Genomic DNA, 13,740 nt, shown 5'->3' with positions numbered 1-13,740 from the left:
GGGAGATGAAGAAGAAGGAGGGAGATGAAGGAGGAGGGAGATGAGGGAGAAGAAGAAGAAGGAGGGAGATGAAGGAGGAGGGAGATGAAGAAGAAGGAGGGAGAAGATGAAGAAGGAGGGAGAAGAAGAAGTCCTACCTTTTGACTCCTCGACGGAACTCAAACAGTTTCTGTCCCTCAGGGATGGAGAACACACGAATCACCGTACCCTATCAGAAACCACCGATACATTACACACAGGATAGCTGATCCCTGATACAGCGAGGTTCCAAAACACACACTTCCAGCCGGTCCACCACTACACTGTTAATACCCATCAGATCTGCTACCATGGATGGGTCAGGGTTAAGGGTCAGGGTTAAGGGTCAGGGTTAAGGGTCAGGGTTAAGGGTCAGGGTTAAGGGCCAGGGTTAAGGGCCAGGGTTAAGGACCAGGGTTAAGGGTCAAGGCCAGGGTTAAGGGCCAGGGTTAAGGGCCAAGGCCAGGGTTAAGGTTAAGGGTCAGGGTTAAGGGCCAGGGTTAAGGGCCAGGGTTAAGGGCCAAGGCCAGGGTTAAGGGTCAAGGCAAGGGTTAAGGGCCAGGGTTAAGGGCCAAGGCCAGGGATAAGGGTCAAGGCCAGGGTTAAGGGTCAGGGCCATAGAGATGGATAGAAAATAGTATCTGTATGGCAAGGGTCAGGGTTAAGGGTCAGGGTTAAGGGTCAGGGTTAAGGGCCATAGAGATGGATAGAGAATAGTATCTATATGGTAAGGGTCAGGGTTAAGGGTCGGGGTTAAGGGTCGGGGTTAAGGGCCATAGAGATGGATAGAGAATAGTATCTATATGGTAAGGGTCAGGGTTAAGGGTCGGGGTTAAGGGTTGGGGTTAAGGGTCAAGGTTAAGGGCCAGGGTTACAGGTCAGGGTTTTTTTCATTTTAATTTTACCTTTATTTAACTAGGCAAGTCAGTTAAGAACACATTCTTATTTTCAATGACGGCCTAGGAACAGTGCGTTAACTGCCTGCTCAGGGGCAGAACGACAGATTTGTACCTTGTCAGCTCGGGGGTTTGAACTTGCAACCTTCCGGTTACTAGTCCACCGCTCTAACCACTATGCTACCCTGCCGCCGGGCCAGGGTTACGGGTCAGGGTTAAGGGCCAGGGTTAAGGGTCAGGGTTAAGGGCCAGGGTTAAGGGTCAGGGAAGAGGGACCGGCTGACACCACCTCAGTAGTTCAGTGTAACAGTTTAAAGTGTCTCACCTTCTCCGAGGCTGTGGCCAGTTTGGTTCCGCTAGCATCAAACACCACAGCTGCTAATGGACTGTCATGGGCTGGGATCATGTTGGCTGCCCTCTGGAGACACAGTAAAACACACAGAGACTGAAACAGCACAGTTGTAGTAGAGCTAGCCATCTTCAATGTGTGTGTGTGTGTGTGTGTGTGTGTGTGTGTGTGTGTGTGTATGTGTGTGTGTGTCGTACCAGGTTGACCGTGTCGAACACCTGGACCTCTCCTATTGTAGCACTGCCGGGGTAGGCCAGGTAACAGTTATCATTACTGATGGAGAGAGCACACAACCCTGGGGAGAGAACACACGGATATTACAGTAGGAGAAAACACACAACCCTGGGGAGAGAACACACAACCCTGGGGAGAACACACAACCCTGGGGAGAGAACACACAACCCTGGGGAGAGAACACACAACCCTGGGGGGAGAACACACAACCCTGGGGAGAGAACACACAACCCTGGGGAGAGAACACACAACCCTGGGGAGAGAACACACAACCCTGGGGAGAGAACACACAACCCTGGGGAGAGAACACACGGATATTACAGGAGGAGAGAACACACAACCCTGGGGAGAGAACACACAACCCTGGGGAGAGAACACACGGATATTACAGTAGGAGAGAACACACAACCCTGGGGAGAGAACACACGGATATTACAGTAGGAGAAAACACACAACCCTGGGGAGAGAACACACAACCCTGGGGAGAAAACACACAACCCTGGGGAGAAAACACACAACCCTGGGGAGAAAACACACAACCCTGGGGAGAGAACACACAACCCTGGGGAGAGAACACACAACCCTGGGGAGAGAACACACAACCCTGGGGAGAGAACACACAACCCTGGGGAGAGAACACACGGATATTACAGTAGGAGAAAACACACAACCCTGGGGAGAGAACACACAACCCTGGGGAGAGAGCACACGGATATTACAGGAGGAGAGAACACACAACCCTGGGGAGAGAACGCACAACCCTGGGGAGAGAAAGCACAACCCTGGGGAGAGAACGCACAACCCTGGGGAGAGAACACACAACCCTGGGGACAGAACACACAACCCTTGGGATAGAATTCACAACCCTGGGGAGAGAACACACAACCCTGGGGAGAGAACACACAACCCTGGGGAGAGAACACACAACCCTGGGGAGAGAACACACAGATATTACAGTAGGAGAAAACACACAACCCTGGGGAGAGAACACACGGATATTACAGTAGGAGAAAACACACAACCCTGGGGAGAGAACACACAACCCTGGGGAGAGAACACACAACCCTGGGGAGAGAACACACGGATATTACAGGAGAAAACACACAACCCTGGGGAGAGAACACACGGATATTACAGTAGGAGAAAACACACAACCCTGGGGAGAGAACACACAACCCTGGGGAGAAAACACACGGATATTACAGGAGGAGAGAACACACAACCCTGGGGAAAGAATGCACAACCCTGGGGAGAGAACGCACAACCTTGGGGAGAGAACACACAACCCTGGGGACAGAACACACAACCCTTGGGAGAGAATGCACAACCCTGGGGAGAGAACACACAACCCTGGGGAGAGAACACACAACCCTGGGGAGAGAACACACGGATATTACAGGAGGAGAGAACACACAACCCTGGGGAGAAAACACACAACCCTGGGGAGAGAACGCACAACCCTGGGGAGAGAACGCACAACCCTGGGGAGAGAACGCACAACCCTGGGGAGAGAACGCACAACCCTGGGGAGAAAACACACAACCCTGGGGAGAAAACACACAACCCTGGGGAGAGAACGCACAACCCTGGGGAGAGAACGCACAACCATGGGGAGAGAACACACGGATATTACAGGAGGAGAGAACACACGGATATTACAGGAGGAGAAAACACACAACCCTGGGGAGAGAACACACGGATATTACAGGAGGAGAGAACACAAAACTACTAAATACAATACGGTTGGATTAAACAGGTTCAGGTTCCACTAGATGTTGGAACATTGCTGAGGGGACTTGCTTCCATTCAGCCACCAGAGCACTACTGAGGTCGGGCACTGATGTTGGGCGATTAGGCTCGTAGTCGGTGTTCTAATTCATCCCAAAGGAGTTCAATGGGTTGGGGTCAGGGCTCCGTGCAGGCCAGTCAAGTTCTTCCACGCCGATCTCGACAAACCATTTCCCATTCTGTGAGCGTGTTGAAAGTCACTGATCTCCTCAGTAAGGCCATTCTATTGCCAATGTTTGTCTATGGAGATTCCATGGCGGTGTGCTTTTAAACACCTGTCTGAAACGGGTGTGGCTGAAATAGCCGAAACCACTAATTTGAAAGGTTTTCCACATACATTAGTATATATATGGGTTGGGATTTAGTCCTAGGTTAAGGGTTTTACCTGAGGGGTTGGGAGGTGTCTCTCTGATGGTGTGCAGGACCTTCATGTCTCTAGATGTAGTCCTAGGTTAAGGATTTTACCTGAGGGGTTGGGAGGTGTCTCTCTGATGGTGTGCAGGACCTTCATGTCTCTAGATGTAGTCCTGGGTTAAGGGTTTTACCTGAGGGGTTGGGAGGTGTCTCTCTGATGGTGTGCAGGACCTTCATGTCTCTAGATGTAGTCCTGGGTTAAGGATTTTACCTGAGGGGTTGGAAGGTGTCTCTCTGATGGTGTGCAGGACCTTCATGTCTCTAGATGTAGTTCTAGGTTAAGGATTTTACCTGAGGGGTTGGGAGGTGTCTCTCTGATGGTGTGCAGGACCTTCATGTCTCTAGATGTAGTCCTGGGTTAAGGATTTTACCTGAGGGGTTGGAAGGTGTCTCTCTGATGGTGTGCAGGACCTTCATGTCTCTAGATGTAGTTCTGGGTTAAGGGTTTTACCTGAGGGGTTGGGAGGTGTCTCTCTGATGGTGTGCAGGACCTTCATGTCTCTAGATGTAGTTCTGGGTTAAGGGTTTTACCTGAGGGGTTGGGAGGTGTCTCTCTGATGGTGTGCAGGACCTTCATGTCTCTAGATGTAGTTCTGGGTTAAGGGTTTTACCTGAGGGGTTGGGAGGTGTCTCTCTGATGGTGTGCAGGACCTTCATGTCTCTAGATGTAGTCCTAGGTTAAGGATTTTACCTGAGGGGTTGGGAGGTGTCTCTCTGATGGTGTGCAGGACCTTCATGTCTCTAGATGTAGTCCTGGGTTAAGGGTTTTACCTGAGGGGTTGGGAGGTGTCTCTCTGATGGTGTGCAGGACCTTCATGTCTCTAGATGTAGTCCTGGGTTAAGGATTTTACCTGAGGGGTTGGAAGGTGTCTCTCTGATGGTGTGCAGGACCTTCATGTCTCTAGATGTAGTTCTAGGTTAAGGATTTTACCTGAGGGGTTGGGAGGTGTCTCTCTGATGGTGTGCAGGACCTTCATGTCTCTAGATGTAGTCCTGGGTTAAGGATTTTACCTGAGGGGTTGGAAGGTGTCTCTCTGATGGTGTGCAGGACCTTCATGTCTCTAGATGTAGTTCTGGGTTAAGGGTTTTACCTGAGGGGTTGGGAGGTGTCTCTCTGATGGTGTGCAGGACCTTCATGTCTCTAGATGTAGTTCTGGGTTAAGGGTTTTACCTGAGGGGTTGGGAGGTGTCTCTCTGATGGTGTGCAGGACCTTCATGTCTCTAGATGTAGTTCTGGGTTAAGGGTTTTACCTGAGGGGTTGGGAGGTGTCTCTCTGATGGTGTGCAGGACCTTCATGTCTCTAGATGTAGTTCTAGGTTAAGGGTTTTACCTGAGGGGTTGGGAGGTGTCTCTCTGATGGTGTGCAGGACCTTCATGTCTCTAGATGTAGTCCTAGGTTAAGGGTTTTACCTGAGGGGTTGGGAGGTGTCTCTCTGATGGTGTGCAGGACGTTCATGTCTCTAGATGTAGTTCTAGGTTAAGGGTTTTACCTGAGGGGTTGGGAGGTGTCTCTCTGATGGTGTGCAGGACCTTCATGTCTCTAGATGTAGTTCTAGGTTAAGGGTTTTACCTGAGGGGTTGGGAGGTGTCTCTCTGATGGTGTGCAGGACCTTCATGTCTCTGATGTTGTGGATGTACAGAGATTCCTCCAGACATACTATGAGCCTCTGAAACACACACAGGAGTCTTCAGTGTTGTAGTGTTGTAGCTAGGAGTTTAACACACCTGTCCAGACATACTATCAGCCTCTGAAACACACACTCCTGCTCATCATCACATATCACTGTGTGTGTGTGTGTGTGTGTGTGTGTGTGTGTGTGTGGTGTGTGTGTTCCTACCTGTCTGTTGAGCTTGACAGCCAGTATAGTGTTACTGTAACTATAGTTACAGATCTCCGTTCCCTTCTTGAAGTGACAGACCTTCAGCTTCCTAGGAGCCTTCAGACTGACGATCGCCACCAGACTACTGCTGAACAGACGCTCTACAATACACACATCCTCTGTGTCCGCTGAGCGTGCGTGCACACACACACACACACACACACACATTAGTACCAAACAGTATAACCCTGTTGCTCTAATATTCTAGAGAGCTATTCCATATTATAGTGATCCTACATTAACAGTGGGGATGATGACTGTATGGACTGTGAGTGGAATACATGTCTGTGGTACATGTACAGTGCCTTCAAGAAAGTATTCAGACCCCTTGACTTTTTACACATTTTGTTATGTTACAGCCTTATTCTAAAATGGATTACATTTTCCCCTCATCAATCTACACACAACACCCCATAACGACATCACAATACCCCATAATGAGAAAGCAAAAACATATATTTTTTTACATTTCTGCTAACTAAGCGAAAACTGTTTTTTTTCTAGAAATGTTTGCAAATGTAAAAAAATAAATAAAAGTTTCTTTAGCATTGAAGGTCCCCAAGAACACAGTGGCCTCCATCATTCTGAAATGGAACAAGTTTGGAACCACCAAGACTCTTCCTAGACCTGGCCGCCCGGCCAAACTGAGCAATCGGTGGAGAAGGGCCTTGGTCAGGTCGACTAAGAACCTGATGGTCACTCTGACAGAGCTCCAGAGTTCCTCTGTGGAGATGAAAGAACCTTCCAGAAGGACAACCTCTGCAGCACTCCACTAATCAGGTCTTTATAGTAGTGGCCAGACGGAAGCCACTCCTCAGTAAGAAGGCACATGACAGCCCGCTTGGAGTTTGCCAAAAGGCACCTAAAGGACTCTCAAACCATGAGAAACAAGATTCTCTGGTCAGATGAAACCAAGATTGAACTCTTTGGCTTGAATGCCAAGCGCCAGGGGCTGGGAGACGAGTCAGGATCGAAGGAAAGATGAACAGAGAAAAGTGCAGAGAGGTCCTTGATGAAAAGCCCTGAGGGCTCTGGAGCAGGTTAAGACTGGGGCGAAGGTTCACCTTCCAACAGGACAACAACCCTAAGCACACAGCCAAGACAACGCAGGAAGAGCTTCGGGACAAGTCTCTGAATGTCCTTGAGTGGCCCAGCCAGAGTCTGGACTTGAACCAGATTAAACATCTCTGGAGAAACCTGAAAATAGCTAAGCAGCAACGCTAACCATCCAACCTGACAGAGCTTGAGAGGATCTGCAGAGGAGAATGGGAGAAACTCCCCATCCAACCTGACAGAGCTTGAGAGGATCTGCAGAGGAGAATGGGAGAAACTCCCCATCCAACCTGACAGAGCTTGAGAGGATCTGCAGAGGAGAATGGGAGAAACTCCCCATCCAACCTGACAGAGCTTGAGAGGATCTGCAGAGGAGAATGGGAGAAACTCCCCATCCAACCTGACAGAGCTTGAGAGGATCTGCAGAGGAGAATGGGAGAAACTCCCTAAATACAGGTGTGCCAAGCTTTTAGCGTGATACCCAAGAAGACCTGAGGCTGTAATCGCTGCCAAAGGTGCTTCAACAAAGTACAGAGTAAAGGGTCTGAATATTTATGTATTGTGATGTCATTATGGGGTATTGTGATGTCATCATGGGGTATTGTGATGTCATTATAGGGTATTGTGATGTCATTATAGGGTATTGTGATGTCATTATGGGGTTTTGTGATGTCATTATGGGGTATTGTGATGTCATTATGGGGTATTGTGATGTCATTATAGGGTATTGTGTGTAGATTGATGAGGGGAAAAACGATTTAATACATTTTAGAATAATTCTGTAATGTAATAAAACGTGGAAAAGGTCAAGGTAAATATATAGCCATTCCATATTACTGTAAAACAACATTAAGAGTGATGGTTATGACTGTGTGGTATCTAGTAAGTGCAGTATTTAATATATATATATATATATATATATATATATATATATATATATATATATATATACACATACAAACACGTCATAAATCCATATGATATTGATACTCACTACATTCATAAATCTGCTCCAACTTGTCCACAGACGATAGGGAGAAGAACTTGTAGCCTGATTTGGTTCCAACAGCTAAAGACCTGGAGAGAGGACACACACGTTAGAACAGATACCTGACTTGATGAGAGAGAGAGACAGGCTGGTGACACAGGCCTGACCGAGGGGAGAGAGACAGAGACAGGCTGGTGACACTGGCCTGACCGAGGGGAGAGACAGAGACAGGCTGGTGACACTGGCCTGACCGAGGGGAGTGAGACAGAGACAGGCTGGTGACACTGGCCTGACCGAGGGGAGAGAGGCAGAGACAGGCTGGTAACACTGGCCTGACCGAGGGGAGAGAGACAGAGACAGGCTGGTGACACTGGCCTGACTATGACAGTGTGTGTTTGAGTGACATTGGGTCACACGGTGTGTGTTGCAATCCCACTACCCAGAAAGACCAGAGTGGTCAGCAATGGCATCCACTTTCACAGACTCCACCAGGGATGGGTAGAAATCACCAAACACCATCAAGATCAATGTATCAAAACACCACCAAGATCAATGTATCAAAACACCACCAAGATCAATGTATCAAAACACCACCAAGATCAATGTATCAAAACACCATCAAGATCAAAAATAAACTACTAAATACTAAATACATTGATTTCCGCTCTTCTCACTAAACAGCAAATGATTGCGTCTTGTTATTATATTTAGGCCTAGCTGCCTGTTTTTTTGTTCTGAATAAAAGTGACATCATATTTTCCCCAAGGCTACTACACGGCTCCTTTTGCCTTCTTGCAATGCAATACTTCAACGTTGATTCAATTATTAGTTTCAGTGGTTTTTGTGAGGTCAATACACCATTTCTCTAGAGAGAAATTAAATAATTTACGAGAGAAGTCAAATAGGCTAGTGGCTGGAGCGTTGGGCCAGTAACTGAAAGGTTGCTGGATCGAATCTCTGAGCTGACAAGGTAAAAATCTGTCGCTCTGCCCCTGAACAAGGCAGTTAACACACTGTTCCCTGGTAGGCCGTCATTGTAAATAAGAATTTGTTCTTAACTGACTTGCCTCGTTAAATAAAGGTTCAATTTTAAAAGATGCTGGGAGTTGAAGTTTTATGCAAATATCCAACCAAGTTAAACTGTTCTTTTCCATCTTGGAAACAAATGGATTCACTCTGCGCTTGTACGCCTGCTAAGTTAGGTTAGATACACACAGACCAAGGATGTATATAAACCCTGCTGATGCTATGTATTGGCCATTGAGAAGCTTTAAGCCATATTGGCACTCCTCAGTAGGAGCAGTTCTCCATTGGAAATAATGGAATTCTACAGTATTTACATTAAAGGTTTCAAGGACAACATTACATGTGTTTAAGTATTTGTTGTTGTTGTAGTGGGGCAAGTAGCATTAGAACTTTCCAAAAATGTATCATTTATTAGTAATTTCCTATGCGGACCTGACAGACAGTGGAATATTTTCAATGTTTTGGCAATTGAATGTGCACAATTTTTGGCTTTGGTATTTCCATTAAAAGGCGCTAATCATTTGAATGTAATTATTTTATAATGCATTTAATATAAACATTTAAAAAAATAATCAAAACAGGTTTTTTTAAAAATAATGAACGGAAACGACCTCAAAAAGCTCAGCACACTTAAACAGTTTATTTGATTTAACCAGGCAAATCAGTCAAGAACAAATTCCTATTCACAATGACGGCCTACACCGGCCAAATCGGGGATTTGTGCACAGCCCTATGGGACTCCCAATCACGGCCGGATGATGATGATACAGCATTAGTACATACGCATGGTCTAAAGTTTACGGGAGGATAAGCACATTCTCAAGTCAAGTTCAGTTTGACGACTGTGCGTGAAAACTGGTACACGCATGTTTAGGGCCATATTCTGTGAATGTGTAGCGTTTATACATGAGGGCCCAGGTGAACCGTAGCTTTCTGGGCAGAGAGGAGATCTCGCCTTTTCATCGTCCTTTGCCCAGATATTGGTTCAGGTATCAATACACTTTATCATATTAAGGAATGATCCCCTCGCCTTTTTGTGTTAGACAACTAGTGTATGCTTCTTGTTTATCCAGGCACTTTAGCTAGCTGGCTGGTTAGCGTTTTAGCTGGCTGACGACATGGATGCTAAAGTAGGCAACATGATCAGACAGCTTGTCAGCTAACTAGCATCTCTCCCCGGCCCTCCTCTCCCTTCTCCCCGGCCCTCCTCCCCGACCCTTCTCTCCCCGGGCCTTCCTTACGTGTTGTCCTGGTTAAAGTTGGCGAAGAGGAGCTGGCTACAGCCGGTCTCCCCGCTCTGACTAGCCAAGTTCATGGGCCCGGCACCATCTAATCCAGCCGTGTGAGAAAGCAGCAGTCGGGTAGGTTGTGGATAGTAACTGGGTGAGAGTGAAGTTGGCCTGTATTCATGGAGCCATCTCGCTGTTCTCTTGTTGTTGTTGTTTTCTCCGTCGCTGTTGCCCCCTCTCTCTGCGCATGGGCGGTAGCAGGGTTTTGCGACAGTTTCTTAAAGGGGCCGTTCCACCATTTCACAGGTTTGGTTTACGGTTGTGTTTGGGGATGGAAGAAGTGTGGTAAATGACAATCACTTTTGGGAACGTCTCAAAAAATCTATAAATTTATCGGAATCTCGTTTCAGTTGAAACAATAATCTGTTCAACGACCACCTTATACCAAAGATTTTATGAACTAACCCAAGATAGACCAGAGCCTGTCGTTTCCAATGGGAACACATTAATCATAGGTGGCAGAACAAGCAAGGAGGTGGGCAGAGATTTCCGTTAGGAAGCACACTGCCGGCCACTGTGCTTCCTCTCATCACCATGTTTGGTAGTGAGTGGAAACGCCAACCGGATGCTTCATATTTACACATCCGGTGAAATATCTGTCTCATTGTTCTGTGGCTGTGGCTAGACGATTGATATTCTGCCGTACTTGTCACCAGGAGATGGCGCAGTCTGACAACATACATTTTCATAATTTCCGACACTGGACAACTGTACTGTAATGTAATGTAATGTACTCAAATCAAATTGTACTTGTTACATGCCTTGAATACAACAGGTGTAGTAGACCTTACCGTGAAATGCTTGCTTACGTCCTTTACCAACAAAGCAAGATTTTTCAAAAGTAAGACACTTTTTCCACATTTTGTTACGTTACAGCCTTATTCTAAAATGTATTAAATCGTTTTTTTCCTCCTCATCAATCTACACACAATACCCCATACTGACAAAGCAAAAACAGGTTTTTAGAATTTTTTGGCAAATGTATAAATAAAAAATAAAAAATAAATATCACATTTACATAAGTATTCAGACCTTTTACTCAGTACTTTGTTTCCATCTACGTAACATTGCAAAAATCAGAAACTTTCTGTCCAAAAATGATGCAGAAAAATTCATCCATGCTTTTGTCACTTCTAGGTTAGACTACTGCAATGCTCTACTTTCCGGCTACCCGGATAAAGCACTAAATAAACTTCAGTTAGTGCTAAATACGGCTGCTAGAATCTTGACTAGAACCAAAAAATGTGATCATATTACTCCAGTGCTAGCCTCTCTACACTGGCTTCCTGTCAAAGCAAGGGCTGATTTCAAGGTTTTACTGCTAACCTACAAAGCATTACATGGGCTTGCTCCTACCTATCTCTCTGATTTGGTCCTGCCGTACATACCTACACGTACGCTACGGTCACAAGACGCAGGCCTCCTAATTGTCCCTAGAATTTCTAAGCAAACAGCTGGAGGCAGGGCTTTCTCCTATAGAGCTCCATTTTTATGGAACGGTCTGCCTACCCATGTCAGAGACGCAAACTCGGTCTCAACCTTCAAGTCTCTACTGAAGACTCATCTCTTCAGTGGGTCATATGATTGAGTGTAGTCTGGCCCAGGAGTGGGAAGGTGAACGGAAAGGCTCTGGAGCAACGAACCGCCCTTGCTGTCTCTGCTGCCTCTAACCCTATTACAGGGGCTGAGTCACTGGCTTTACTGGGGCTCTCTCATGCCGTCCCTGGAGGGGGTGCTTCACCTGAGTGGGTTGATTCACTGATGTGGTCATCCTGTCTGGGTTACCTGACATGATGACTCCTTGCTGTCCCCAGTCCACCTGACTGTGCTGCTGCTCCAGTTTCAACTGTTCTGCCTTATTATTATTCGACCATGCTGGTCATTTATGAACATTTGAACATCTTGGCCATGTTCTGTTATAATCTCCACCCGGCACAGCCAGAAGAGGACTGGCCACCCCACATAGCCTGGTTCCTCTCTAGGTTTCTTCCTAGGTTTTGGCCTTTCTAGGGAGTTTTTCCTAGCCACCGTGCTTCTACACCTGCATTGCTTGCTGTTTGGGGTTTTAGGCTGGGTTTCTGTACAGCACTTTGAGATATCAGCTGATGTACGAAGGGCTATATAAATACATTTGATTTGATTTGATTTGAAGCACCTTTGGCAGCGATTACAGCCTCTAGTCTTCTTGGGTATGGTTCAACAAGCTTGGCACACCTGTATTTGGGGAGTTTCTCCCATTCCTCTCTGCAGATCATCTCATGCTCTGTCAGGTTGGATGGGGAGCATTGCTGCACAGCTATTTTCAGGTCTCTCTAGAGGTGTTCGATCGGGTTCAAGTCCGGGCTCTGGCTGGCCCACTCAAGGACATTCAGAGATTGTCCCGAAGCCACACCTGCGTTGTCTTGGCTGTATGCTTAGGGTCATTGTCCTGTTGGAAGGTGAACCTTCGCCCCAGTCTGAGGTTCTGGATCAGGTTTTCAATAAGGATCTCTCTGTACTTTGCTCCGTTCATCTTTCCCTCGATCCTGACTAGTCTCCCAGTCCCTGCCGCTGAAAAACATCCCCACAGCATGATGCTGCCACCACCATGCTTCACCTTAGGGATGGTACCAGGTTTCTTCCAGACATGACGCTTGGCATTCAGGCCAAAAAGTTCCATCTTGGTTTCATCAGACCAGAGAATCTTGAGTCTTTAGGTGCCTTTGTCAAACTCCAAGCGGGCTGTCATGTACCTTTTACTGAGGAGTGGCTTCTGTCTGGCCACTCCACCATAAAGGCCTTATTGGTAGAGTGCTGCAGAGATGGTTATCCTTCTGGAAGGTTCTACCATCTCCACAGAGGAACTCTGGAGCTCTATCAGAGTGACCATCAGGTTCATGGTCACCTCCCTGACCAAGGCCCTTCTTCCCCGATTGCTCAGTTTGGCCGGGCGGCCAGCTCTAGGAAGAGTCTAGGTGGTTCCAAACTTCTTCCATTTAAGAATGATGGAGGCCACTGTGTTCTTGGGGACCTTCAAGGCTACAGGAATGTTTTGGTACCCTTCCCCAGATCTGTGCCTCAACACAATTCTGTCTCTGAACTCTACGGACAATTACTTCGACCTCATGGCTTGGTTTTTGCTCTGAAATGCTCTGTCAACTGTTGGAATTTACCACAAGTGGACTCCAATCAAGTTGTAGAAACATCTCTAGGATGACCAATGGAAACAGGAAGCAACTGAGTTAAATGTCGAGTCTCATAACAAAGGGTCTGAATACTGATGTAAATAAGGTATCTGTTTTTTTATTTTTTATTAATACATTTGCTCTAATTTCTAAAACCCTTTTTTCTCTGTAATTATGGGCTATTGAGTGTAGATTGCTGAGGATTTTATTTAATCAATTTTAGAATAAGGCTGTAACGTAAAACAACGTGGAAAAAGTCAAGGGGTCTGAATACTTACCGAATGCACTGTATATTATAAATATATATATATATATATACATATATATATATACATACTGTATGTGAAGGAATGTGAATGTATGCCTTTCACAAAAATGCAGAGTTAAAAAGTTAGACAAATTTGAGAAATAAAAAAAGGAAATAGTAAAATCAAATTAAAACATGGTTAGCAGATGTTAATGGTCACATGATTTGCAGATGTTAATGGTCACATGGTTAGCAGATGTTAATGGTCACATGGTTAGCAGATGTTAATGGTCACATACACATGGTAGCAGATGTTAATGGTCACATGGTTAGCAGATGTTAATGGTCACATACACATGGTTAGCAGATGTTGTTGGTCACACGATTAGCAGA

General features: G+C 46.3%; 1 protein-coding gene across 3 annotated transcripts in view; it reads right to left on the bottom strand.

Moving 5' to 3' along the window:
• The window catches only part of LOC110513171 (WD repeat domain phosphoinositide-interacting protein 2), a 41,249-nt gene extending 31,111 nt beyond the window's left edge, over positions 1–10,138 (bottom strand). Inside the window, exons 1-7 of one of the 3 annotated variants that reach the window (XM_036972272.1) lie at positions 9,889–10,138; positions 7,628–7,710; positions 5,539–5,708; positions 5,271–5,367; positions 1,461–1,558; positions 1,240–1,332; positions 138–208 (exon numbers count right to left, since the gene is read on the bottom strand). In XM_036972272.1, coding sequence (XP_036828167.1) covers positions 138–208; positions 1,240–1,332; positions 1,461–1,558; positions 5,271–5,367; positions 5,539–5,708; positions 7,628–7,710; positions 9,889–9,962 — 686 coding nt within the window. In that variant the 5' untranslated portion in view covers positions 9,963–10,138. Of the gene's footprint in view, positions 1–137; positions 209–1,239; positions 1,333–1,460; positions 1,559–3,670; positions 3,750–5,270; positions 5,449–5,538; positions 5,709–7,627; positions 7,711–9,888 lie in introns of those variants that run through there. The other 2 variants (XM_036972273.1, XM_036972274.1) reach the window with 2 other exon arrangements.
• Between the last annotated feature and the right edge of the window lie 3,602 nt (positions 10,139–13,740).

This window comes from Oncorhynchus mykiss, unplaced genomic scaffold (genome assembly GCF_013265735.2).
Source record: "Oncorhynchus mykiss isolate Arlee unplaced genomic scaffold, USDA_OmykA_1.1 un_scaffold_130, whole genome shotgun sequence".
NCBI lineage: Eukaryota > Metazoa > Chordata > Actinopteri > Salmoniformes > Salmonidae > Oncorhynchus > Oncorhynchus mykiss.
This window is presented reverse-complemented; position numbering and strand designations above follow the sequence as displayed.